This window comes from Pipistrellus kuhlii, unplaced genomic scaffold (assembly GCF_014108245.1).
Source record: "Pipistrellus kuhlii isolate mPipKuh1 unplaced genomic scaffold, mPipKuh1.p scaffold_m20_p_97, whole genome shotgun sequence".
NCBI classification, from domain to species: domain Eukaryota; kingdom Metazoa; phylum Chordata; class Mammalia; order Chiroptera; family Vespertilionidae; genus Pipistrellus; species Pipistrellus kuhlii.
The window spans coordinates 128,041-152,892 of NW_023425603.1; the positions used below are offsets into that span (position 1 = coordinate 128,041).

At 44.2% G+C, this 24,852-nt stretch overlaps 1 protein-coding gene and 1 pseudogene across 5 annotated transcripts in view; both read left to right on the forward strand.

The window, feature by feature from the left end:
* The window catches only part of ATG2B (autophagy related 2B), a 69,237-nt gene extending 47,920 nt beyond the window's left edge, over positions 1-21,317 (forward strand). For 3 of the 5 annotated variants that reach the window (XM_036428998.2, XM_045578360.1, XM_045578359.1), the window contains 13 exons: positions 155-357; positions 1,756-1,982; positions 2,919-3,027; positions 3,815-4,009; positions 5,067-5,168; positions 11,705-11,783; positions 12,086-12,293; positions 15,047-15,116; positions 15,463-15,545; positions 16,213-16,334; positions 17,057-17,211; positions 18,511-18,660; positions 20,093-21,317. In XM_036428998.2, the coding sequence (XP_036284891.1) occupies positions 155-357; positions 1,756-1,982; positions 2,919-3,027; positions 3,815-4,009; positions 5,067-5,168; positions 11,705-11,783; positions 12,086-12,293; positions 15,047-15,116; positions 15,463-15,545; positions 16,213-16,334; positions 17,057-17,211; positions 18,511-18,660; positions 20,093-20,323 (1,934 nt within the window). In that variant the 3' untranslated portion in view covers positions 20,324-21,317. Of the gene's footprint in view, positions 1-154; positions 358-1,755; positions 1,983-2,918; positions 3,028-3,814; positions 4,010-5,066; positions 5,169-11,704; positions 11,784-12,085; positions 12,294-15,046; positions 15,117-15,462; positions 15,666-15,702; positions 16,335-17,056; positions 17,212-18,510; positions 18,661-20,092 lie in introns of those variants that run through there. The other 2 variants (XM_045578358.1, XR_004986485.2) reach the window with 2 other exon arrangements.
* LOC118714111 lies at positions 14,560-14,667 on the forward strand (annotated as a pseudogene).
* Positions 21,318-24,852: the final 3,535 nt, after the last annotated feature.

A 24,852-nucleotide genomic window follows, 5' to 3' on the forward strand; every position in this document is an offset into this window, starting at 1 on the left:
ACAAGTCTGAGTTTTGGTGGATGATTATTAGTCAGTCAGCTTTGTATATAGAGTGTCTAGTAGATAAACACTCGGTTAAAATGCTTATTTTTGTTACGTTGTTGTTGATGTTTCAGAGTGTGCCAAAACTGAACCCTGTAATCTTTTTGCCTAGGTGTTTTGGATGAAAAATGTCATATTCAGGAGCCATGTTGTTCAGACCTCTTCCTGTTTCCAGATGAGAGTGGGAATGTGTCCCAGGAGCCCGACCCCACTCATGCCTCCTTCACCCACCACTTGATTAGTGACACAGTGCCAGGCGTGCCCACTGAAAACGATGACTTTTGCATTCTCTTTGCACCAAAGGCAACTCTCCAGGTAATAAATTGATAGCATAATTGAGGCTTTAAGATAGCGCTAAAAGTCAAATTGATCAAAGGCCCAAAAAGATTCTTTAGATTTTAACTTCATTGTTCAGAATTACTTTGGTTTGTAACTTACTATTTATGCTATGTAAATGTTTGTTATGCTTTACTATTTCTGGGACACATCTCTCAAGGACTCAGAGAAGAATGCTCTATATTTTCAAAATCTCCATAATTGAACTTATAATTATGTAGTTAATTGAACTACAGATGTCATGTGTAGTAAGGCTGGGAGTTTTGTGGCAGGAAGGGGTGCTGCACAGAGTTGCTAGTCCAAGACCTGGGAGAGGTCAGATGTGCTTTGTGTGAAGGCTGGGGGTTGGTTGCTATAATTTCCATGTTAGAGTCATGCTCACATTTAAAAAGCATGGTCTGTTTCTACTGACTCCACAGTTCACTTAACCAAAATGGTTAAGCACTGGTGCTAGAATTGAACCCCATTCAAAATGCATCAATATTTAGTGCACATATGTTTTAAACTGCCTACTAATAGCTTAGTAGGTGAGTGTATTTATTTGACTAAATTATGGGGAATTAAAAAGTGAAAGCAGTCAAATTTATGATAACTCATTATGAGGAACATAATAATTTGGTTAGGATGTCGAAGTAGGTCAAATTTGGAATGCAGTATTGACTCTGAATTAAAGAACTACACACACACACACACACACACACAATCTGCCTTTTTATTGCCAGTCACATAGTAAAAGCCAAATTATAGATTACTAGAGGCCTGGTGTACAAAATTTGTGCATGGAGGGGAGCATCCCCTCAGCCCAGCCTGCACCCTCTCCAGTCCGGGACCCCTCAGGGGATGTCTGACTACCGGTTTAATCGGCAGTCGGACATCCCTCTCACAATCTGGAACTGCTGGCTCCTAACTACTCACCTGTGTGCCTGCCTGATTGCCCCTACTTCCCCCCTTGCTAGCCTGATCACTCCTAACCACCTCTTCCTGCCAGCCTGATCACCCCTAACTATACCCCCTGCCGGCTTGGTTACCCCTAACTGTCTCAACCCCCTCCTGCTGCCTTATTGTCCCATGCAGCCTGCTGCCTGCTGTTGGGTCATTAATATTACTATGACAGTGTCCCAGGAAATTTGCATATTCCTCTATTATTAGTATAGAAGATAAAAAATCCTAAGGGGTACTTTGCATAGAACAGAGTCCACGTTATAGATAGTAATGCAAAATATCTTCTGTGATGATTAATGTCAGGACTATTATTCTGTTTTATGTATTGAAATCGCTAGAAAGGATGCAGATCAATACATCCCTTTGAGACAAGCAGCATAATCAGTGGTTTTTACTCGGCTAACACAGTATGTGTTACCTGTTTCTTTGTTCCAGGAGAAGGAAGAAGAGCCAGTTGTAAAAATAATGGCTGAGGATGCGATTGTGATAAGAGATAATTACTTCAGTCTGCCAGTTAAGAAGACAGACGCGAGCAGAGCCCCCTTGCACTTCCCCGTTCCCATCGTCCGGTACGTTGTTAAAGAAGTCTCCCTCGTTTGGCATCTTTACGGAGGAAAGGACTTTGGAGCAGCCCCTCCTACTTCTCCAGCTAAAAGCTACATGTAAGTTAAATCCATTTCTACGGAAGTTAGTTTGGCAGGATTATCATTTGAAGAATTATTAATGAAGTAGTAGTAAAAATCTGCAATTTGTATTACTCTGTAAACAGAATGTTAGAGTTTTCCATTTTGTAAACTTAGGTGCAGTGTTTGTATATTTACCTAAATGTGGTAACTTAAGTGCTTTCTAGTCAGCAAAATTTTGGGGCACCTACCATGTGCCAGAACCTGTGTTAGGGGCACACTCACTAAAATGAGTGTGGCCCGCCCCACCCTGGGTTCGAAATGGAGAGAGAGTTGTGTGAGCAACTGAGGGCAGTGACGTGTGTGCATCAGGAGGTAGGGACCACACATGCCAGCGCCAGCTCAGACACAGCGGTGCCTGCTCCTGAATCCTTGATAAATGGGTGCATTAGCTGGTCGAGCTAGAGAACTACATAGAGGACTAGGGAGCGGGCAGGCATGCTCATGGGTGGGAGGAGAGAAAGGGCGCCAGGAGGTGGTAACCGTGGCACAGCAGTGCAGTGACTGTTTCTATTTAAAGGTAATTCTTAAACACTTGGGAATTTAATGTAAGTCTTTTGTCTCTTCATTGGGATTTCTAGGACTTGTACTCTGACTGTCAGGGGTTTCTGAAGTGACCAGGAACTTGTAAGGAAGTCTCATTTCCAGGACTGTCCTGTGATGTGAGCACCAGCACCATAGCTAGGTTTCCCTGTTTAGCTAACAGACGGCTGCCACCGGGGCAGTACAATAAAGTGCGTGTTCGCAGTCTCCGAAATAGACCAGCTGTGCTTCTGCTTTTTAGTCGTACAGTGTGTGGCAGAATTCTGGCGGCTGTGTATCACACTCTCTGTTCGGCTTGTTATTTTTCCTGTGGTCACTCATTATCTTTCTTTGATATTCCTATAACAGGATGTTTTTCTTTTTCAATTATAGCAGTCCCCACAGTTCACCTTCTCACACGCCCACGAGACATGGACGTAATATGGTATGTGGGGGCAAAGGAAGAAACCATGACTTTTTAATGGAAATACAGCTAAGCAAGGTAAGATGGCAGTTTGAAGGGAAAGTTCCACTGGAGTGGGAGCATTAGTGAGGGCTCATTAGTGCACCCCGTCCCCCCATGTGCAAGCATCAGAACCCCGTGAGGGCTTGTTAAAACAGTTTGCTGGGCCCCAACGTTTCTGCTTTGGTAGATCTGAGGTAGGGCCCATGAATATGAATTTTCAATGAGTTCTCAGGGGATTCTGATCCTGCTGCCCCAGGACCACGCTGGGAGCCATGCCTGGAGTCTCTGTCTGGGAAGGTCTGCATTGGGTAGCACATGTCAGGTCCTCCGTGGATGTCTAGATCTACACAGTAGGGCCAGGCCCCCAATGACTGTGTGTATTTAATTCTGTCAGCTTGTCTGGGATGGTGCTGTCATATATTAGGGTGCTTTACGTGGAGATACAATGATGCCTATTCCATGTGTCTAATTGGATCCTTGCCTGCTTTGGTACTTCAACTCTGCTGCCATTGATGCCTTTTCAGAAAGTTTCCTAAGCGCAAGATGATAATTGTGTGTCTTATTCCTCTTGAGAGTTTGGCTTGGAAAGGAGGGGGATTTTGCCAAGGTCTGTATAGGAAATGTCAGTCAAGCTTATCCTTGTGTGCTTGGGTACATACAGATCGGTACATAAGTGAGCAAATAAATGAAGGAACGAGACACTCTATGAAAGTGGAATTGAAAGCTGAGAATTCAAATAAGATGAGCGATATTTTGCTTTGCAAAGACAAAATCTAATTTAAATAAAATGTCAAGATGGCCCTGTGTTCCTTTGTCTGTGAAGGTGAAGTTTCAGCATGAAGTCTACCCACCATGCAAGCCGGAGTGTGACCCCAGCCTCTTGGAGCACCCAGTTTCCCGGCAGGTGTTCCTTGTGCAGGACCTTGAGATTCGAGACCGGCTGGCCACATCTCAGATGAATAAGTTCTTGTACCTGTATTGCAGCAAGGAAATGCCTCGCAAAGCTCATTCCAACATGGTAAGATTGCAAACCTGATATTTTGTTATCTGAAGTCTAGAAAAGTGTTTTTATTATATCAATATACTAGAGTCCTGATGCACGAAATTTTTGTGTTGGGGGGCCCTCAGGCCAACCTGCACCCTCTCCCAATCCGGGACCCTCAGGGGATGTCTGACCCCTTGCTCCTAACTGCCCACCTGCTCACTCCTAACCACCCGCCTGCTCGCTTTTTACTGCCCACCTGCTCATTTCTTACCACTTGACTTGCCCTCTCCTTACCACCTGCCTGCTCGTTCCTAGCCACTTGGCTGGCCGCTCCTTAGCTGTGCTCACCAGCCATGAGCCCAGCTTCTGGCTGAGCATTGCTCTCACTGTGGCAGCACACTGACCACCAGGGGCTCCTGCATTGAGCATCTGTCCTCTGGTGGTCAGTGCGTGTCATAGTGACCAGTCATTCTTGTCATTCTGCCATAATGGTCCTGGGCTTTTATTATATAGATAACTGCAGAAGATTTAGATTGGGGAAAATTACTGGATATCTTTACCCAATTTAATATGAAAACCCCCTTTAAATATGCTGCTTAAAGTTTTATGGTTTAAAGATTATTTTGCTTGTCACTTCTAGGGTCCATTCACTAAAATCGTCAACATGATGATAGCTGAGAGAAATCGGAAGTCCCTAGTGATTTGCACAGAATAGTTAGGATTGCTTGAAGGGTTCAGATTTCTAACACTTTAAAAGGTGTAATGGAATAGAAATGATTAGTGAGGACTCCGACTCCCAGGAGAAAGCGCCATGGAGCTGGCTCTGGGCCATGGACAGGGCTAGCTCCGGGGCTGCAGCCTCCTGTGGCTGCCCGGCAGCGCCGTGTGCTCTTTTCTCTCTAAAAAGCATCCATATCTTTCAGATTCTTGAGGGAGTGTGTGACCCAGAAAAGTTTGATTCAGGCTTTAAGGAAAGAGGGTAAACAGTTCCACTTTCTGTTCTAGAAATATAATTTTTTTCCTTTCTTTTTTTAAAATGAGAGCAACATCTTAATCTCATTGGGGACATTCTCCCCCTTCTTTCTTGTAGTTGACGGTTAAAGCATTACACGTGCGCCCGGAGTCAGGCAGGTCACCTCAGGAGTGCTGTTTAAGAGTGTCACTGATGCCTCTTCGCCTCAATATCGACCAGGTACGTACGACAGCCATAATCCATGGGACCACAGTGAGATACACATCCCGCATTCGGAATGAGAGACTTCAGAATCACATGCCTTTTATTTAACGTTTTGAAAATTGAATAATTAATATAGACTTCTGCTGGTAAAGAACAGGGCAGATTTATTAGGCTTTTGGAATCTGAACTGTTGGTGTGTAATCATTCTAAATGTTATCTCCGGTCTCCTCCTCAGGGTTTGCATGATATTGCCCTTAAACCTGCTTCTCAATCTAATTCTTATGAACACACTTCTAATTCAGATATGCAGGTGTTTTCAGAGAGTCTTAAAGGAAGCCCTGAAATACAATTGAAAGATATAAAGGATTGTGTCTTACTCGCAGCACCTGGAAGACAGTTCCTCTGCCCTGGGTAAAATGACAGATTAGTATTATAAATTGGCACACAGACAACAGAGATTTATGGAAAGACATAAATTCACTTTCCCATATTCTAACAAGCATCCCATCAAATAATTTTAGGTTTTGCTTTGGGCCAAAATGCTGTCAAAAACATAGTTGGTGCCTCTTCTGCAGGCTTTATTCAAGGTATCCAAATATATAAAAATCCAGGGTCCGTAACCGACTGAGGCTCGACCGAACACCAGAAGTCAGTCCTGCAGTTAGTGCTGTGGGGGCTCCAGATCAGGCCCAGAGAGAGGCCTGAAGAGAGAAGCAGGGCCTGATCTGCAGACTCCATGGCAGCTGTTGGTCAGCTGTTGCGCGCCTCTCTCTCTCTCTCTCTCTCTCTCTCTCTCTCTGGGCTTCTCCAGCAGCCATGCTTCTGTTTCTTTCAGGGCCTCCTTGGGGCTGCTGATCAGCCCTGCCTCTCTGATCAGAATGAGAGATAGGCCTGGAGACACTGACTGGCATAGAAACTGACCAGTCAGAACCAAATCTGGGTGAACTGTGAGGAGCCAGTGGCTGCCTAGGAGGCAGAGCTTTTGATGCCGAAAGGCATAGAAACCAACCAATCAGAACCAAATTGGCTGGCAGGGGAGGGCAGTTGGGGGCAACCAGGCTGGCAGGGGAGGGGAATTGGGGGCAAGATCAGGCTGGCAGAGGAGAGCAGTTAGGGGATAATCAGGCAGGCAGAGGCAGTTGGGGGTGAGATCAGGCCAGCAGGGGGCAAGATCAGGCCAGTAGGGGAGGGCAGTTGGGAGTGAAATCAAGCCAGCAAGGGAGGGCTGTTGGTGGGGAAGGAGATCAGGCCAGCAGGGGAGGGCAGTTGGGGGCAACCTGGCCAGAAGGGGAGGACAGTTAGGGGCAGTCAAGCAGGCAGGCAGAGGGGTTAAGGGCAATCAGATAGGCAGGCAGGAAGGGAGGTGAGCGGTTATGGTCCCACATTGCAAGAGGGATGTCCCACATGGATTGGGCCTAAACTGACAGTTGGACATCCCCCAAGGGGTTCCCCATTGGAGAGGGTGCAGGCTGGGCTGAGGGAATCCACCTCTATGCACGAATTTTGTGCACCAGGCAACTAGTCTATATATATAAAAGCCCAATATGCTAAGTGTCCCTTCAGGAGTTTGATGGGCCGGGAGTTTGATTGTTTACTATGATGTGCACTGACCACTGGGGGCGGCACGGAATGAAGGGAGGCCACAGCCAGCAGCTAGAGACCCTATCCATGCCTGAATTTCATGCAGGGCCTCTAGTACGACAATATGATGCTTTGTAGTGGTGCAGTGTAGTAGAGAAGAGCATAGGTTGGAGTCAGACCTGGGTTTAAATATGAGTTCTCTTTTACCTGTTGTGTGGCATTGGCTAAGTTACTTAACTTCTCCAAGCCTCATTTTCTTCATTCATAAAATTGAAGAAATACTAATACAGTAGTAATACATGTAGCATCATATTTTAAACAAAGAGGATTAAATGAGACTAGTGTAGGTAAAATGCTTAGTTTGGTGCCTGGCACAGATTGTGAAACATCATATAACAACTGAAGAAAATAAATGGGGTTTTAAAAAGAATCTGCCGCCGAAATAACAAACCCTCCTTTTATTTATTTTTTATTTTTTAATGTGTGTGTGTGTGTGTGTATGTGTGTGTGTGTATTTCAGAGAGGAAGGGAGAGGAAGAGAGAGATAGAAACATCAATGATGAGAGAGAACCATTGATCAGTTGCCTCCTGCATACCCCACACTAGGGATTGAACCCACAACCTGGTCATGTGCCCTTGACCAGGATCAAGCCCAGGACCCTTCAGTACACAGGTCGAAGCTCTGTCCACTTAGCCGAACCCTCCTTTTATACCTTATATTGGGGTGAGCTCAGGTTTGAACGTAGAGTATGTGTGGGATGGTAGCATTATTTGTTCACTTAATATTGACTGAGTAATGTTGATTTTTTTATTTAAGTAACGTATTTAGGAATAAGCTTAAATCATATTTATATTGTAAACCAAATATAGACATATCTTAGAGAAAATGTGAAACAGATGCTTAGCACAAGTTTTCATTAATATTTATAGCTTCTGAGCTAGGTCAGACTTACCAAGGAGAACTTTAGATTTATGCTTTCTCATTATGAGAATAATACCTCTTGCTACCCATATTTTAATTTATCTATACATTGACTAGTAGGAATATGATGAAGTATTTATGGGAAACTTCATCTGTGGAAATCACATGTGAGCACGGATTTGAACAAGGTACATCTTTATGGCACGACTTCACTAGACTTAGCAAGTCTAGTTTTCTTTAATAGACTTTCCTCTTTAATATTGAGCTTTATTTCTTCTTTAGAGCTATCATGCATTATGATTTTAAAAGTGGGCAAATATTAATCTTAGAGAAGATGGAAATAAATGCTCTAACTAAACTGAGGAGGAATGGGGAATAATTCCCCAAGCTCTGAAGCCTGGGAAACAAAGCCATGCTACAAATATGTAAACCTCAGGGGGTATGTTAGTGATTAAAAAAACCTTCCTAGTTTGCAGCTTCTAAGATTGATATGCTGTATTTTGAGATAGCAAATGATCGTCTGATTAGAAAACCAAATATTTGTGTTCTTCATTATCAGTTGATGAATGATAATGCTTTGAGTAATATATATATATATATTTTTTTACCAAGCATATCTCTCTTTTATTTATCTTCACTGACTCATAGTAAGTATGAAAGCAACACATTGTTTTCTCCTGTTTTTAAAAAGCTGCATTGCTGCCCTAGCCAGTTTTGCTCAGTAGATAGAGTGTTGGCCTGTGGACTGAAGGGTCCCAGGTTCAATTCTGGGCAAAGGGCACATGCCCAGGTTGTGGGCTTGATCCCCAGTAGGGGATGTGCTGGAGGCAACTGATCAATAGTTCTCTCTCATCATTGATGTTTCTATCTCTCTCTCCCTCTCCCTCCCTCTCTGAAATCTATAACAATATATTTTAAAAATAAGAATAAAACCGAAACCGATTTGGCTCAGTGGATTGAGCATCGGTCTGCGGACTGAAGGGTCCCAGGTTCGATTCCGGTCAAGGACATTTACATTGGTTGCCAGCACATCCCCTGTGGGGGTGTGCAAGAGGCAGCTGGTCGATGTTTCTCTCTCATCGATGTTTCTAGCTCTCTATCCTTTCTATCCTTCTCTCTTCCTCTCTGTAAAAAAATCAATAAAATATATTTTAAAAAAATAAAAAATAAATAAAAAGCTGCATTGCTGATGGAGTTCAATGCAATTGCCTCCAAAGCTCAGTGGTCCCATGGAGTTAAGCAGGAAATAGGCAGATGGGGTGATGTCCATCTAGGGGGGTAGATGATGAAGGTTATAGAGGTAGGCAGTTTGAGGTCCAAAATATGAAGGGCCCAGATTTCCTGACTCTTAGTCTAGTATTCATTTTAGTATTGTACCGCCTGGAATCTGCTCATTAATTCCAAGTCATTTGCTGAATGCCAGCCTCGTCCCAGGTCCTGTACTAGGATGCCGGGGGTACAAAGATGAATAAACATCTTATTCCCAAAGGTCTCTGTGTGGTGTGGCGAGACCAACATAAACTATGACTTAGCACCTGTGGGGACTACAAGTGATAAAGGTCGGCTTAGGATGAGGTGTCTCAGCAGCAGAGGACTCCAAGGTCAGGTGGGGGGTTGCGGGGCTGGAGGTGGGGTTGGAAGAGTGAGAGGTGATCAGGAAAGGCTGTCTGGGGGAGGGGACATTTGCTTGGGCCTTAAGGAATGCAATGGAGTGAGCCACATTAAGATCTTTGTGAAAGCACGAGGGCCTAATTGCAGTTCTGAGAGGAGCGGGAAGGTCTCCTCTGCAGGAAGGATAAGTAAATGCCCGATGCTGAACATGTGGCAGGACCAGTTCACACATTCGTGGTTTTTTAGCGTCATTGCTTAATGGCCCGAGTACGACCTGAAAAGTAATTCTTTAACACTTTGTCATATTGCACTATTAGTATCTTTTATCATACGACCTTAATGCTAAAAATAAGCATTTTGTAGTTCAAGTTTAGCATAAATAAAAAAACAAATTTTAAGTTTAGGAAATTGATTGTATTGAAGTATAGCTTGCATATAATAAATGCACAGAGCTTGACAAATATATACTTGAGTAACTGTGACACCAATTGAAACATAAAACACTTTCTGTGCCTACAAAGTCTGCTCATGTCCCTTTGTAGTTAGTGTCCACCACTCCAAAGCAACCGCTGACTTCATTTGCAGCACCACACACTAGCTACCATTCCACAGCTTGGTGTCAGCGGAATTGCATCTGGCTTCCTCCCCAACATTATGTCTGTGAGATTCATGTAGGCTGTGTGCTTCCATGTATATAGCAGTCTACTCATTTTTATTGCTGATCAGTATTTCGTTGTATGGGTATTCCACAGTTTGTTTCTTCATTTACTTATTGATTTACAGTGTCAATCTCTGTGTTGCTAGTTTTTGTTTTTTTAAAATTTTTTTAATTTTAATTCTCATCCGAGAATATGTCTTTATTGATCTTTAGAAAGAAAGGAAGAGAGAAAGCAAGGGAGAGAAATATAGATGTGAGAGAGAAACAACAATCGGTTGCCTTCTGTACATGCTCCAACTGGAGATCGAACCCACAATTCTTTTGGTGCATGGTATAACACTCCAATCAGCTGAGCCACCTGGCCTGGGCCTGTGTTGCTAGTTATAAAATTGGGCTGTTTGATTTATGAATTTTAGAGAGGTTAGCATAAATAACTAAAAAAAAAATTCTGAGGACATTTTAAAAGACTTGATTAGTATCCCTTTGTCTGGTGTTTTGTGCATTTGTAGTAAAAATGAGTAAATCACTGTCTCTTAGTCTTTATTTTTTTAAAGAGCACATTTATTTTCTCTGCTTTTTGAAGGCAGTCGTATTTTAAAAAACATATAATAGCATTAAAATATCCCCACCTAGTGGCCTATGAATAAATTTCATGTACTATTAACTGTTTAATACTTGAGATATAGATATATACATATATGTAGTAATATGTAAGTATATGTATTATAAATAATGTATAAAATATATGTGTAATGCATAATCTAATGAACAATGCATGAACCCACTACCCTACTGTAGAACCAGAATGTTTCTATTTCTATTGATAGTACTCTTGAACCAACTGCTTATTCTTCAGTCCCATCTGCCATGTTACCTGGAAAAATACCTTCCTAACTTTTGCTATTTAGACTTCTTACAAGTGTGATCTGTAGTCAGTCAGATTCTTTGGAATTTCCAGTCTGATTTTTGTGTGCTACCAAATATTGTAACCCTGTAACTTATCTTCATACTTCATTTTGGTTCCACATTAAAACTTTATATTAATTTTGAATTTTTTAAGTGGAAGAGAAGGATAAAGGAAAAACAGTTGAGATATTTAATTTTAATCTTCAAAATGGATTTGTCAGTTTGAATGAGGTAGGCAAATTGAAGCTGCTGATAATGGGCAAATATGGCTTGCCTAGACAGCATCAAGTTAGACTCATCATTTTAGTTTGTAATTTTATAATTTCAGAACAGACCAAACTGAATGGGTGATTTTATTGCATTTTAATTTTGAATATCATGCCCAATGAAGAAAATGTATTAACCAATATAACATAGTGGTAAAAGCAGAGATAAGACAATGAGAATTTTTAAGGTGCGCATAAGTATCCAAGACATGCTGCTGCTGGTATTATTGATAGTAATATTACTACCACCAATGTAGAGTGAGAACTCTATCGGAATGAGAGTAAGGATGCTGTATTTCTAAGAAAAAGAAAATGTACTTTGATTTAGAAGTCATTATGTCATTTTAACTTCTGTGTCTTAATTTTCACATCTACAACAATTTTCTAGTAGAGTTGTGAGAACTAATAAGGAAGTGTGTGAGGATGTGTGAGAGTGAGAGAGAATGAGAATAGGAACCATGTCTGGCATATAGTAAGGACTCAGTAATTAGAGTTGTATATGAATAATTAGTTAAAGTATGGGATTTTAAGATACTTTGTTTCAGAGATTTAGAAATAGATGTAGCTTTCCCCCTCTTTTACTTATAACTGCATCTTTCAATTTTAGGATGCCTTGTTCTTCCTGAAGGATTTCTTCACAAGTCTTTCTGCAGAAGTAGAGCTTCTAATGGCTCCAGATCCAGAAGGTACTAGACGGGTATTGCAAAGTCTATAACCAGTACTTGGATTGACTGTCAGGAGGCTTTTTTGAGATTGTACTTATATAGTTTTTGTTTTCATTTATATAAATGAGTTATGTTTATTTTTTATTAAATTATGCAAATGTAATTTATGTAAAAGTAGTTTAAAAGGTGAAAGTCATTTTTTTCTGTAGCAGTTAATTGTGCTCATAAAATGAAACGTAGCAAAACCAGTTAAAGCCAGAGTGATGTACGGTTGCTCTACGGCAGCATACCCAGCATTCCCAACGTGCGCTTTACACTTTCAGTGAAGAAGTCTCCCGGCGCTGACGTCACCTGCAGTGTGCCACGGCGCCTGAGTACCTCCAAGGAGCCAAGCCTCGTGCTTTCTTTCTCTGGGCCAAAGCAACCTTCCCCAAATGACAGTGCCAACTCAGCAGAAGTGGTGAACGGGGAGGAAGAGAAGGACTTCGCGGCTGAAGAAGCGTCATTTAGTGACCAGCCTGTGTTTTTTAGGTAAGTCGTTTGATTTTGGTAACAAAGTTCTTTTAGAGTTGTGAAGATTGTTCTTTAAAACGCTTGTGTAGGGTAGTTATGAGGTTGCATCAGCTTCTCTCCTCACTGCCAAATCATCAACTGTGTATTTATTTATCTCATATTCTTTCTCCCTACCCCCACATTGTTTGCTGTGGGGAAATTTAGTAATGGCCTGGCCATCTGTTTCTTTTCTATTAAAATAAATTGAAGGCATGCTTAATAGACTAATAATAAATTAAACCAAACAGCAAAGACAGATAAAACAATAATTAACAGACACTCATATATACAATATTTACAAGCACTCATAACACATAGACAAGACTTAATAAGTCAGAGTTCTTTTCATGGATCTTTCAGATGTTTTACATTGCCAGGGACTTATAGCCAGATTGTGGTCTAGATCTCAGCCTGTTTTTCTCAGATCTTATCATTTTCTGCTTTCCATAGCATTGACTGGCATCTAAAGTTGTTTTAGCTAAAATCTGCCAGTCCCAAAGTGTCATATGGTAATTTTCAGACAAAACATTAAACAGTCCTTTTATGAAAGGACTGTTAGCCTCATTTTCTCTGGTTGATGAGACTTCCCCCACTAGAGGTGGAGGATCCAGGGCCTTAGCTGTTACAGGTTTTTGATCCTCAATACAAAGTGGGCAAAATGCAGTTCGAACAAGAGCCCACATAGTTAAAGATGACAAGGGCATTCATTTTCCTTGAGCCTGATTTAAGAGAGTACCTTTTGACACCTTAATTCCTTTATCCTTGAGCATGCAAACTAAAAATTTATAATGATGTTTTTGCCTTTTACTCGAATTCTTCCCCATTATAACCTGGCTGATTAAAAAAATTCCCATCCACTAAGGTCTCGACTCTGAAGCTGGCACAAGCTTTGTGCACAGTGAACTTCCCACCTTTCTGGTGAATTTCCACTTTTCGTTTTTTATTTCATTTTTACTCAGACAAATCTCCTCCTCCAGGCCCTGTTTGTGGCACCAGATGCCGTGACCTTCATGGCAGGGTTTAGGACTTAAAGGAGTGGCCGATGCACAAATGAAAATACTATACAAGAAATATGAATTTAGAGCCTCTTTCTTGAAAAGACACTCTGAAACCTGGTCTTATCCGCTTATTATTCAGTTTTAGATACACATCTTGCCCTCAGTAAAGCACAGCAAACAGCAGACAGACCGTCCCTAAGTCAGTAAAGATTAGTAAAGTCCAGTAAACATTTACTTGGAGGCCATCAAGTCAGGAAATTGCTTAAGCCACCACTATCTCAGCAGGAACAGTTGGTGCTTAGCGTCAGCCCTGGTAATGCTCAAGGTCCACCAGCCCTCCTCATTCCTTGGTGCACTCTCATGATAGTATTGGAAAGCTGTGGCTTCCCGCAGTATAGTAAGTAGCCTGCCTTCCCAGTAAATATTTGTTTTTCCATTAGACTGTGTCAAATAGCTTATAGATTTCTATTTCTACTCTCAAAAGCTCCTAGAGGGTCCAGGGCCCTGGGGTGGGAATTAGAAGTAGAGTCCAGTTACTCACTGTGGGAAAAGAGGAAGCTAATACCAGGGAGGTGAGTTGACTTACTCAAATCACATAGTCTGTGGCTGAGGCAGGACTGGATACAGGTCTTAATCCTGAACTCAGTGCATTTTCCAAGTGATGGTCTAATAAGTTCTCACCAATATTTGTTCAACATTTACTTATTCAACAAATACTTGAACATTTGCTATATATATACGTATTTTACACACACACACACACACACACACACACACACACACACACACATATATGCCACATTTTATTCTAGGCACAGTGAACAAAGTAGAGAAAAATCCCATTTTAAATGAACTTAAAAGTAACCAAAGAATACTATTTTGTGCCATGGAGAAAAAAACGTAAGAAAGGAAGAGGCAGGTGTTGAGGAACTGTTACTCAGAGAACTGAATGGAGATAGTCTTCAGAAGACGGGAGATGACCTTTTTGCAGTAATGATGTGAATCAGCATTTTCATTTTACTGAGGTTAAGTGGTCTCTGTGGGATGGTATAGGCTATGATCACCAACATTGATTCTGTAGAACACGTGTGTGTCCAGTTTAATTTGCAGTTCAGCCTTTGGGAACTCCTTTTGTGTGATGTGTGCAATTCCATCTTCAAAGAATTCCCAATATTTGTGTTCCTATATCCTGCTTACAAGCATTAATCTCAGGAGTGCTCACTAAAATTCACCAGTGTAGGTGGCATTTTAAGAATTTATTCACATGTGCTAGAGTTCTCGGAGAGAATCTGCTGATCTTGATTCACTGGCTCGGGCAGTAAGTGCCCCTTGTAGTGCCCCGATCAGAAACATAAGGGGAAAAAATAAATAAATAAATAAAAATAAAAATTTATTCACAAAGACATTTAGACTCAAAGAGGTAAAGTGACTTGCTTGTAATTGCATCCTATTTAACTGAGAAATATCTGTCTGGATAAATTTTTTAAGATGAGCATCATTAAGTAAACTAGGAAAAGTTTTTTGAGAGAAACTTTAAATATAATAAATAAAATTTATAAGATTATTAACATTTGGGTTAGTTATATTATCTCAAGAAAATATAATGCTAAAAGTCATTCTCTTTTATTCATTTTGTGGTTTTGTTTTTATTCTCTGGTTGAACAAATTGATTTATAGCTAATTTCAACTATTAGTAATTTGAATATAAATATCCCTTTCTTTCTTTATCTTCAGAGAATTCAGGTTCACATCAGAAGTTCCTATTCGGCTTGATTATCATGGCAAACACGTATCAATGGATCAGGTTTGGAAATTTTAGATAAATATACTCTCCACAAAATTATCTCATTTGTTTTTCTAATGGACTCAATTAAAATTTTTTTTGTTTAAGTTTTATATATGAAAGTGCAAGATTTTAACGTGTAATTGTTTTTAAAGTAAATTGAATACCATTTGCTTAAGACCCCATGAGTAAAATTTGATATAAATTGGGTCCTATTTATATCTATTATAAAATACGTGTTGTTTTGCTGTAAATATTATTTTGGCTTCCTTAGTGAATATTGCTTTGACTTTCCCAGACAATAACTATTTTAAGTGACGAGTCTCTCAATTTACAGACTAATGTGGCCTTTATTAATTTTTTTAAGGGCACACTAGCTGGCATCTTGATTGGCCTGGCCCAGTTGAACTGCTCTGAACTGAAACTGAAGAGGCTCTTCTACCGGCACGGGTGAGCCGTTCTTTAGGGAGGCCTTACACTGTGGTCACTGAAGTTAGTACAGTAAATATGAGCGGGGCTTTCTGAGCAAGCATGTGCACCTTAGTCATGGACAGCACTGTTTGCAGACAGCTTAGTCATGGACAGCAGTGTTTGCAGCCCAGCGGGACTTAGTTTCAGAGGATCCTTACTGACTAGGGCTAGGCTTTATTCAGAGAAAGTAAAAGTAATTGGGACAGAGTAGTATTTTTCAAAAGCAGCTATTGTTATGATATTTGTAATAATTTCCCAAAGTTGTAAATCAGTTTATTTAGTGAAAACGGGAAGTTCACTAAGTAGCTAAAAACTGTGTGGCAATTTGTAGACATTGATTAATCCTATGCCAGAGCTTTAGATGTTCAAGAAATAAGAGCAGTGTTAAAACACACTTATACATATTACCTAAGCTTTGTAGAAATTTTAACATCACAACTGGGAGATATATATATATACACACACACACACACACACACACACACACATTTATTTATATTTATACGTATGTATATATTCAGATTGAGCATCTATAATATTTTACCCTTAAGCTGTAGTCAGTTTTCTTAAGTAAAAAGTTCCCCAAACATATCTAAAGCTACTATACATCATTTTCCTTCCTATATACTAACAGTCATTTGCTTAGTTTGCTAGGTGTTGACAAGTTATTCTCCTATGCAATCACTGAATGGCTTACTGACATTAAGAAGAACCAGCTCCCAGGAATCCTGGGAGGTGTTGGGCCTATGCACTCACTAGTGCAATTAGGTGAGTTTTCTTTTCTTTTCTTTTCTTTTTTTTTTTTTTAATATATTTTATTAATTTTGTACAGAGAGGAAGGGAGAGAGATAGAGAGTTAGAAACATCGATGAGAGAGAGTCATTGATCAGCTGCCTCTTGCACACCCCCTACTGGGGATATGCCCACACCAAGGTACATGCCCTTGATCGGAATCGAACCCGGGACCTTTCGGTCCGCAAGCCGACGCTCTATCCATTGAGCCAAACCAGTTTAGGCTGAGTTTTCTTTTTATTTTTTTATTTTTATTGATTTTTTACAAAGAGGAAGAGAGAGGGAGAGGGAGTTAGAAACATCGATGAGAGAGAATCATCGATCAGCTGCCTCTTGCACACCCCCTACTGGGGATATGCCCACAACCAAGGTACATGCCTTTGACGGGAATCGAACCTGGGACCCTTCAGTCCACAGGCTGACGGTCTATCCACTGAGCCAAACTGGTTTTGGCTAGGCTGAGTTTTCTTTTTTAATCAGAATGTAAGTTATTTTACCTCATCAGTGGTTCTTCACCCCTTTTGGGGTATGGATGCCATTAGAGTCTGTGTGAGGACCATCTTTCTAGAAAACCTACGTTTGCAGTCATACACACGAACTGTGCTTCCCATGTCAGGGGTTGAAAGCCCCAGGTTGGAATGGAGCTGAGACCTGAGCACCAGCATCGCTGTTGACCTCTCTGTGTTGCCCTGTTCTAGTGCAAGGCCTGAAGGACTTGGTCTGGCTGCCAATAGAACAGTACCGGAAGGACGGCCGCATCGTCAGAGGCTTTCAGAGGGGCGCTGCCTCCTTTGGCACCTCGACAGCCATGGCTGCCCTGGAACTCACCAATAGGATGGTTCAAACCATACAGGTACCTTTCTGTGAGCTGCCTGAACCTATGCAGAAAGGATGGGCTGTTGCAGAACCGTTCAGCCATTTTGTTTTATAATGATATTGTGAAAATGTTGAGAAATGCTATTTTATCCATAGTATCATGCTTTTTTTATTGGTTATCCACTGTCAAATAATCCTCCTATATGATAAAAGCCTAATATGCTAAGTGTCTGGTTGTCTGGTCAGCCGTTCAACCAATCAAAGTGCGATATGCTAATGATATGCTAAGGTCGCTCAACTGCTCACTATAATGTGCACTGACCATCAGTGGGCAGACAGTTGACCGGTTGACCAGTCACTGTGATGTGCACGGACCACCAGGGGGCAGACACTTTGGTAGGTTAGCTTGCTGCTGGGTTCTGGCTGATCGGAACTGAGTGAGATGGGCCAAACACGCCCTTGAGCCCTCTGAAGGTCCCGCCCTAGCTGGCCAACCTCCCTCGCCTTGATCATGCATCAGTGGGTCCTTCGGCCTGGCCTGTGCCCTCTCGAAATCTAGGACCTTTTGGGGGATATTGGAGAGCTGGTTTCGGCCTGAAGGTGGGACGTGCACTGACCACCAGGGGGCAGACGCTCAACGCAGGAGCTGCTCCCAGGTGGTTAGTGCGCTCCCACAGTGGGAGTGCGGCTCAGCCAGAAGCCGGGCTCACAGCTGGCGGGCACAGCTGTGGTGGTGGGAGCCTCTCTCACCTCCACCATAATACTAAGGATGTCCAGCTGATGGGTTAGGCCTGCTCCCCCTGGGACATCCCCTGAGGGCTTCCGGACCTTGAGAGGGCTCAGGCCAAGCTAAGGAGTCCCCCCCACCCCTGAGTGCATGAATTTTGTGCACCAGGTTTCTAGTTAATAGAATAAAGCATTGGAATCCAATGTCAAATTTGTTTGCCTATTTCAGATAAATTATAACTATTAAATTACCCAAGGGTTATTTCACCACATTTATATGAAAAGATCGTAGCTAAATGTAAGGAAAGCATTGCAGATCAGACAGTAGTTGTATTAGGTGTGTTGTATGAAGTGTTAAGCTCCCATAACTCTGTGCATTGTCAGCTAATCTGATGACATGGGGAGTGTCTTCAGAGGACTGAGGAGGGACTGAGAAATCAGCTCGATCAGGTGATGCTAATTCTGAAGTGCACCTTAATGTTCTTGTTGTAAAAGTAACTCGTTCTTGTAAGGTGTTCACACTGCAGGCACTAAGTCCCTCTGCTCCTCCTCAGTCCCTGGCGAACCGCAGACTCTTCTGATTCATTTCTTTCTTGTGTGAAATGGCCAGGCGGCAGCAGAGACTGCTTACGACATGGTGTCCCCCGGCCCCCTTTCCATTGAGCCCAAGAAGAGCAGAAGGTTTCCTCACCACCGCTTAGCCCACCAGCCAGTCGACCTGCGGGAAGGGGTGGCCAAGGCCTACAGTGTCGTGAAGGAGGTAGGTGGTCCTCCCGGGCTTCCTGGCTGTCACCCACGGGGTGGTCAGTGGGTGTCATTCATCCACAGAGGCCCTGGGAGAGGGCTTGGGCTGCTCCCGGCAGCGGGTGCATGTGTGTGTGTGTTGGGTAAGGGCAGGGCATGTGGGACTGGCGGGCTCCGGGAAGAGCAGTGACCCAGCGGAGAGATGGACTCTCTTCCCTGCAGACGCGAGTGAAGTAGACACCAGGCACTCACCCACCGGGTCCGTGCATGCTTACACTTTGCTGAATTGCCTCAGATCTGTGTAAGAAATACACACTTTCCGATGGCTTGCTCCCCCAATCCCATTTCCCGCCGTCACTGTCCTGAAGGTGGTACAGCCTTTTCTGTGCATGTCTTCACAGTTCTGTCCTATAGATATGTACTCATAAGCAAGGCATGCTGTTGTCTGTACTTTACACGTTAACATGAATGGTATGTGCATTGTCCTGTGACATGTCTTTCAGATCTGCTCATGTTGATGTATGTACAATACATGTAACTTGAATAGTGTCTCTCTGTTTACTTATTTTCCTATCGGTGGACACTTTCCATTCTTCCCTAAAACACCGCTCTCGGGGTGTTCGGATAAAAGTCCCTTTGTTCACGGGTGCAGGCTGTGAGGGTGGGATTGGTGATTTGTAACCTAGACATTTGCTAACCATTGCCCCCGCACAGGAGCCCTGCACAGGAGCCCTGGTTCTGTGGCTGTCAGTGCCATTCCCTGTCTTAGTCATTTTTGACATTCTTCTTTTTTTTTTTTTTAATATATTTTATTGATTTTGTATGGAGAGGAAGGGAGAGAGATAGAGAGCTAGAAACGTCGATGAGAGAGAGTCATCGATCAGCTGCCTCTTGCACACCCCCTACTGGGGATATGCCCGCAACCAAGGTACATGCCCTTGACCGGAATCGAACCCGGGACCCTTCAGTCCCCAAGCCGACGCTCTATCCATTGGGCCAAACCGGTCTCGGCTTGACATTCTTCTTAATAGGACACAAAGTTTGAGGCCATTTACTTATGGTTCTCCTACCAGGACTTCATTAAAAATATTTATCCCACAAATGCTGGTGTGCAGAAGCGCCGAGGGCAGCCTCAGTCTCCGTAGGGTGGAGCAGCCTCTGTGGTCCCAATATTGGGCCCCCGAGAAATGTTTAGTGGGTGAATCAAGGTAACACCACTGGTCACCCGGAAAAAGAAAGGCAGTCAGGAGAACAAAAGGAGATAATTCCAGTCAGACCTGTCCCTGCAGTCAGTGGGATTGGGCCGTTATCAGTAGACATGCTAATCCTAGGTTATCTCGAAAGCATAGTTTTTTGTCTGTTACAAACATAACGGTGAGTAATTGTACTGAAGCTGCATTGTAGAGTGGGTTAGTAATGCACTCCCTTCTCCCCGTCTCTCCTCACAGGGCATCACGGACACGGCTCACACCATTTATGAGACCGCAGCTCGAGAGCACGAGAGCCGGGGGGTCACCGGGGCGGTGGGCGAAGTCCTGCGCCAGATCCCTCCGGCCGTGGTGAAGCCGCTCATCGTGGCCACAGAGGCAACGTCCAACGTGCTGGGAGGCATGAGAAACCAGATCAGACCGGATGTTCGGCAAGACGAGTCCCAGAAGTGGCGCCACGGGGAAGACTGAGGCGCAGACGCGGGTCTTCCACGGGTGAGGGCGGGACTCGGAGCAGCGTGTCCCCGGGCCATCGGAGAGGGGACTCATTTCATCTTACTGTGCTCATCTCAGGAACAAAAGCATTTCTTAGTTAAATAATCAACATCACAAAAACACGCAACCAAAACTTGTGTCACTTCAGGGCTGGTTTGGGACTTGCCTGTAGAAGTGTTTGGTGGCCGGGGCCGAGGGCCTCTCAAGCAGTTGCTGCCAAGTGAGTGAGTGCTTGCTCTTGTCTCCCCGACTCTGCTTCTCCTGGCCCAGGCGAGCTGTCCGTGGGACCCACAGGAGAGGGCTCAGCTTAGGGCGGCTGAGGCTTAGGAAGAATCCCAGCTTCCAGACCCTCCGGGGGTGGGAGGGTGGGAAGAGAGAGAGAGAGAGCGCCAGCCACAGGCCAAGCAAGCGGACAGGGTTGTCCATATGCTTGTGAGGCATCAGTCACCCAGCCTGTGGATGGCGTGTTCACGCCCGAGAACATATTGTTCCCATGTACTCAGAGTCCCCCATGGGAGCCGAGCACGGGATGTCCAGACATGTCCTGTTATGTTGCACTTTATCCCGTGTGTGTATGTGTGTGTGTAGATTAATCCGAGTCATGTGCTGTCTTTATGTAATTTACAAAGTCATACAAAATACAAAAAGAGTCAGTCTGAGAGTTTTTGGCAAAAGAAGGTAATTCTAGTATAATAATCTCCATTTATTTGAAGTGTAAATGAAAATGTGCGTTCTCTGATGAGCTGGGGCCCACATAAGTGTTCACATGTTCAGTTGTAGCAGGCACAGTGAAGCTGGTCGGGCGTGTGTAGGAGGGAGGTTGGAAGTGGCTTTTATGCTTTTCATATTAACCAGACGTCCTCTCAGTAGCCCTGCTCAGTGATTTGGAAGTACCGTTTTTACCTGGTGAACAGTGTACATTTTGATAACCTGTCAGGAATGAATAAAGTATTTTTATTTAAAGGTGAAATGGCGTGCTTCTGTGAATGTTTCGGTTCTCTCCGAGCACACTGGTATTCACGGTGCAGTCCTGGGACCTCCCCCAGGACCCGCCAGCCTTCCTCAGCCCCGCCTTTGGTTGCTGTGGGAGAGGAGGGCCTGCGTGAGCACCGTCTCTGCCTCCTTAACCACAGGAAGAGGCTGCTTCCCTTCCGTGCAGACCGAGAAGTTTCCTGAAGGCCCGTCCTCGAGGGAACTGAGGTTTCAGAACCACATTTCAGCTGGGGTTTGGAAAATGACATCGAATCAGTTTTAGTCTATACATTTTATAAGCAGGAAAGCAATATAAACCACAAATTGGAACATTTAAAATGTATAGAAATTGTCTAAATGGCATTGATTTTTATTTTGTTTACTTGGCACTGCTGGGGAAACGCAAAGGGCACGCTCGGCCCGCCTGCTGGGATAAGCCGTCTGCTGCTCCTCCCCACTCCGTGCAGTCCATACCCGCCCCCCTGCGGGGCCCCCCCCCCCCCCCCCCCCGGCCCGGTCCTGAGCGAGCACAGCCAGCGGGGCTGCCTTCAGCCAGAGTCCGCCTGCTCCTGGGGCACATGGCAACCACCCTGCTCGTCGCCCCACTGTGCTCCGTTATTCATGGCGACTAATTATGCTGGAAAACTGCTTGCTCAAACCGAAAAGTACAAACCTTTCACTTTTAAATATATCTCCTGTAGCGACACTGATTCTTTAACCTGCAAACCGGGGAGTTCCCTTTTTAATTACGCAACGTACAACGGGCGCATACTCTTTCACTAGGACGTGTCAGTACGTCACGCCCAGCGGACGTAATTTTATATTATTTTTTTTTTATTTAGACTTAATTAAAATAAATGAAATATATATATTTTTGTTTATATATAAAGCACAAAGGAAAATACAAAATTACAAATAGAAAAGAATACCAACAAAAAAATGGAAACGTCGAATTAAAAAGTTATGAATTTTACAAACAATTATAAAGATTACAAAAAATATATACCATCCCTCTCAGGGCGCAACATATATTTCAAGGACGTATTCATATGTCCTACCTGTTCCCGATAGTGTTTATGTTTGACGTATTTATAGGTCCCGCTCGGTTAACAGGTTAAGGGCAATGAGAGACGTTCAGGAGGAATGCTGTCCGCACTATGAGCTGCAGGTGGCCCGTTGGACAAACCAGGTTGAAAGCCCTTTGGGCCCTGTCACAGTGACCCCGGCTTGCCCGCCCTGCCCCTGCGCCGCTGGTGGCGGGATCCGGGCACAAGCCGCCCGCTGCAGGAGGAGCCCGTGTCCCGGCCGTTTCACAGGATGCTCTGCTCTGCAGGTGCTTATGCGTCTGTTTCTGAGCACTTCCGCGTTTAGTATCCTTCATTTATTTCTTTCCTAAAAGTGTCCCGTCAGACTTCCATGTTGAGGGAGTCGGGCAGGACCCTGGGATTGCCAGGCCTGTGACACCAAGTGGGCACCTTGGCCAGGACATTTCAACTTCCGTGTCCCTCCGTGAACAAAGGGGTTTCTCAGGACAAAGCCCATGGTTGCTCTGGTTCCTGATCTCCCGAATCCAGGCGGCCGTGGCTGTGAACACTGAGGCTGTGCGGATGTTGTTGTCAGTGTGACTGTAAAATACTATGACATGAAGAATACTCTGGGAAGACAATGAAAATATTTACTCTGGAGTTTGCTTTAAACACCATTGTCCACCAAGAATGCTTCCCAAGTGCACAGTGCTTTCGGGGGGCGAGAGGCTGGCCCATGTCAGATCCTGATGTTGGGAAATGGTGTTCCTACAGCCCCAGGCCCGCTGACGGCAGGTGTATCTGCTCCCGGTTGCCGGGATGTGCAGGAGAGTGAGATGCTAACATGTGCCACCCTTTTGGATATGAATCACTGCGCTGGTTATCCTGCGTCATTACTGTATCCCTACGATGTAGCCTTGTGGCAAACACACCTTGTAGGTGTGATCACTGGGACCCAGCTAACTACTCGGCAAACCTGACCTTGAGCAGCTGCCGACTTCAACTGCACCGCTGTTTTTCAGTGATTGAGGTGGCTCTTGCTGAAACGGGTGTGGCTCAGTGGATAGAGCGTCAGCCTGGGGACCGAAAGGTCCCAGGTTCGATTCCGGTCAAGGGCATGTACCTTGGTTGTGGCACATCCCCAGTAGGGGGTGTGCAGGAGGCAACTGATCAATGTTTCTCTCTCATCAATCTCTCTTCCTCTCTGTAAAAAATCGATAAAATATATATTAAAAAAATAAATAAAATGTGGCTCTTGCCATTTCTCTTCTCATAGAAGTTGTACTGATGTGCCAACCAGCAAGCGGCTGTTGCCTTGGCCCACATCATCTATCATCTTACCCTTTGGAACAGACCTGTGGTCACCCGTTTCCAGGAGGCTTGTTTGGGAAACCCCTGCAGGATCTTCTGGGGATGAGCAATCCCTTTTCTGTATCAGCAGGGGGCGCCTCTCTCTTCCAAAGCAGAGCTTTGGTCTGGCTTCCGCCCCAACAGAGCCCAGCTGCACACTGAGCCTGCACAGTCTGACCCCGCGCACCGTGGGAAGCCTTTGGAAAAATCCTAACCGTCCCAGCCTCGTCACAAGACTGGCCTATGGCAGCTTCCTCTGAGTCGAGGACACTGCTTACGTTCAGAGTAAAAATGCTGCTTTCCTTCACGATTAATGTCTTCCTGTCATTACTGGTCCGGGTGGCAACACACTCCAGTGAAAGCTGCAGCCGGTGGGTTCTCACCGCACGCTGATAAGGGAATGGCTGAGACGTGAGATGATGGAAATGCAGTTTGTATCCAGATAAAGATCTTTTGTTGTGTGTTCCCGTGGGTGGGGGTAATTAAAAGTGAGTCTGACACAGAACCCCTGAGGGCGGCTCTGCCTGGCGCAGCTCTGCTGGCAGGCAGTGCAGCCCTAACCCTGCCACCCAGGGCCGGGCCAGGTGAGGCGAGGGAGGCCCCGGCCTGGGCCCCATAGGAGGGTGGACAGGGGCGTGTCAGTCATCAAGAGAAACAATAACAATGCGATGTTTTTTTAAAAAGTAAATTTGATATGAAAACACCCAAGCTGAACAAAACATCAACATTTAAAATAAATCTCTATTGGTTTCAGAGAGGAAGGGAGAGGGAAAGAGAGAAACATCAATGGTGAGAGAAAATCATGGCTCGGCTGCCTCCTGCATACCCCCGTCCGCTAGTGCTGCGGGCTGCCGGCGGGAACTCCCTCCCTCCCCACAGCCGACCCTGCCCCCTGTTCCAACTCCTGGACAACTCCCGGTTGAGGGGACAATTTGCATACTACACTTCGATTCTTTGCTCATGATGCATGCATCTCATTCTTCCTCTCCTTGGCTCAGCCTTTTCCCACCTTATTCACCCCCCCCCCCCCTCATCACAAGGTTGGCTACAGGAGGAGGAGGGGGGATGACCACGGGAGAAGCCACAGGCGTTGGCTGGAGGTATCGCTGTTACTCACCAGGGAACGGCGCCAAAGTCAATAGCAGCCAGCTGTGGTGT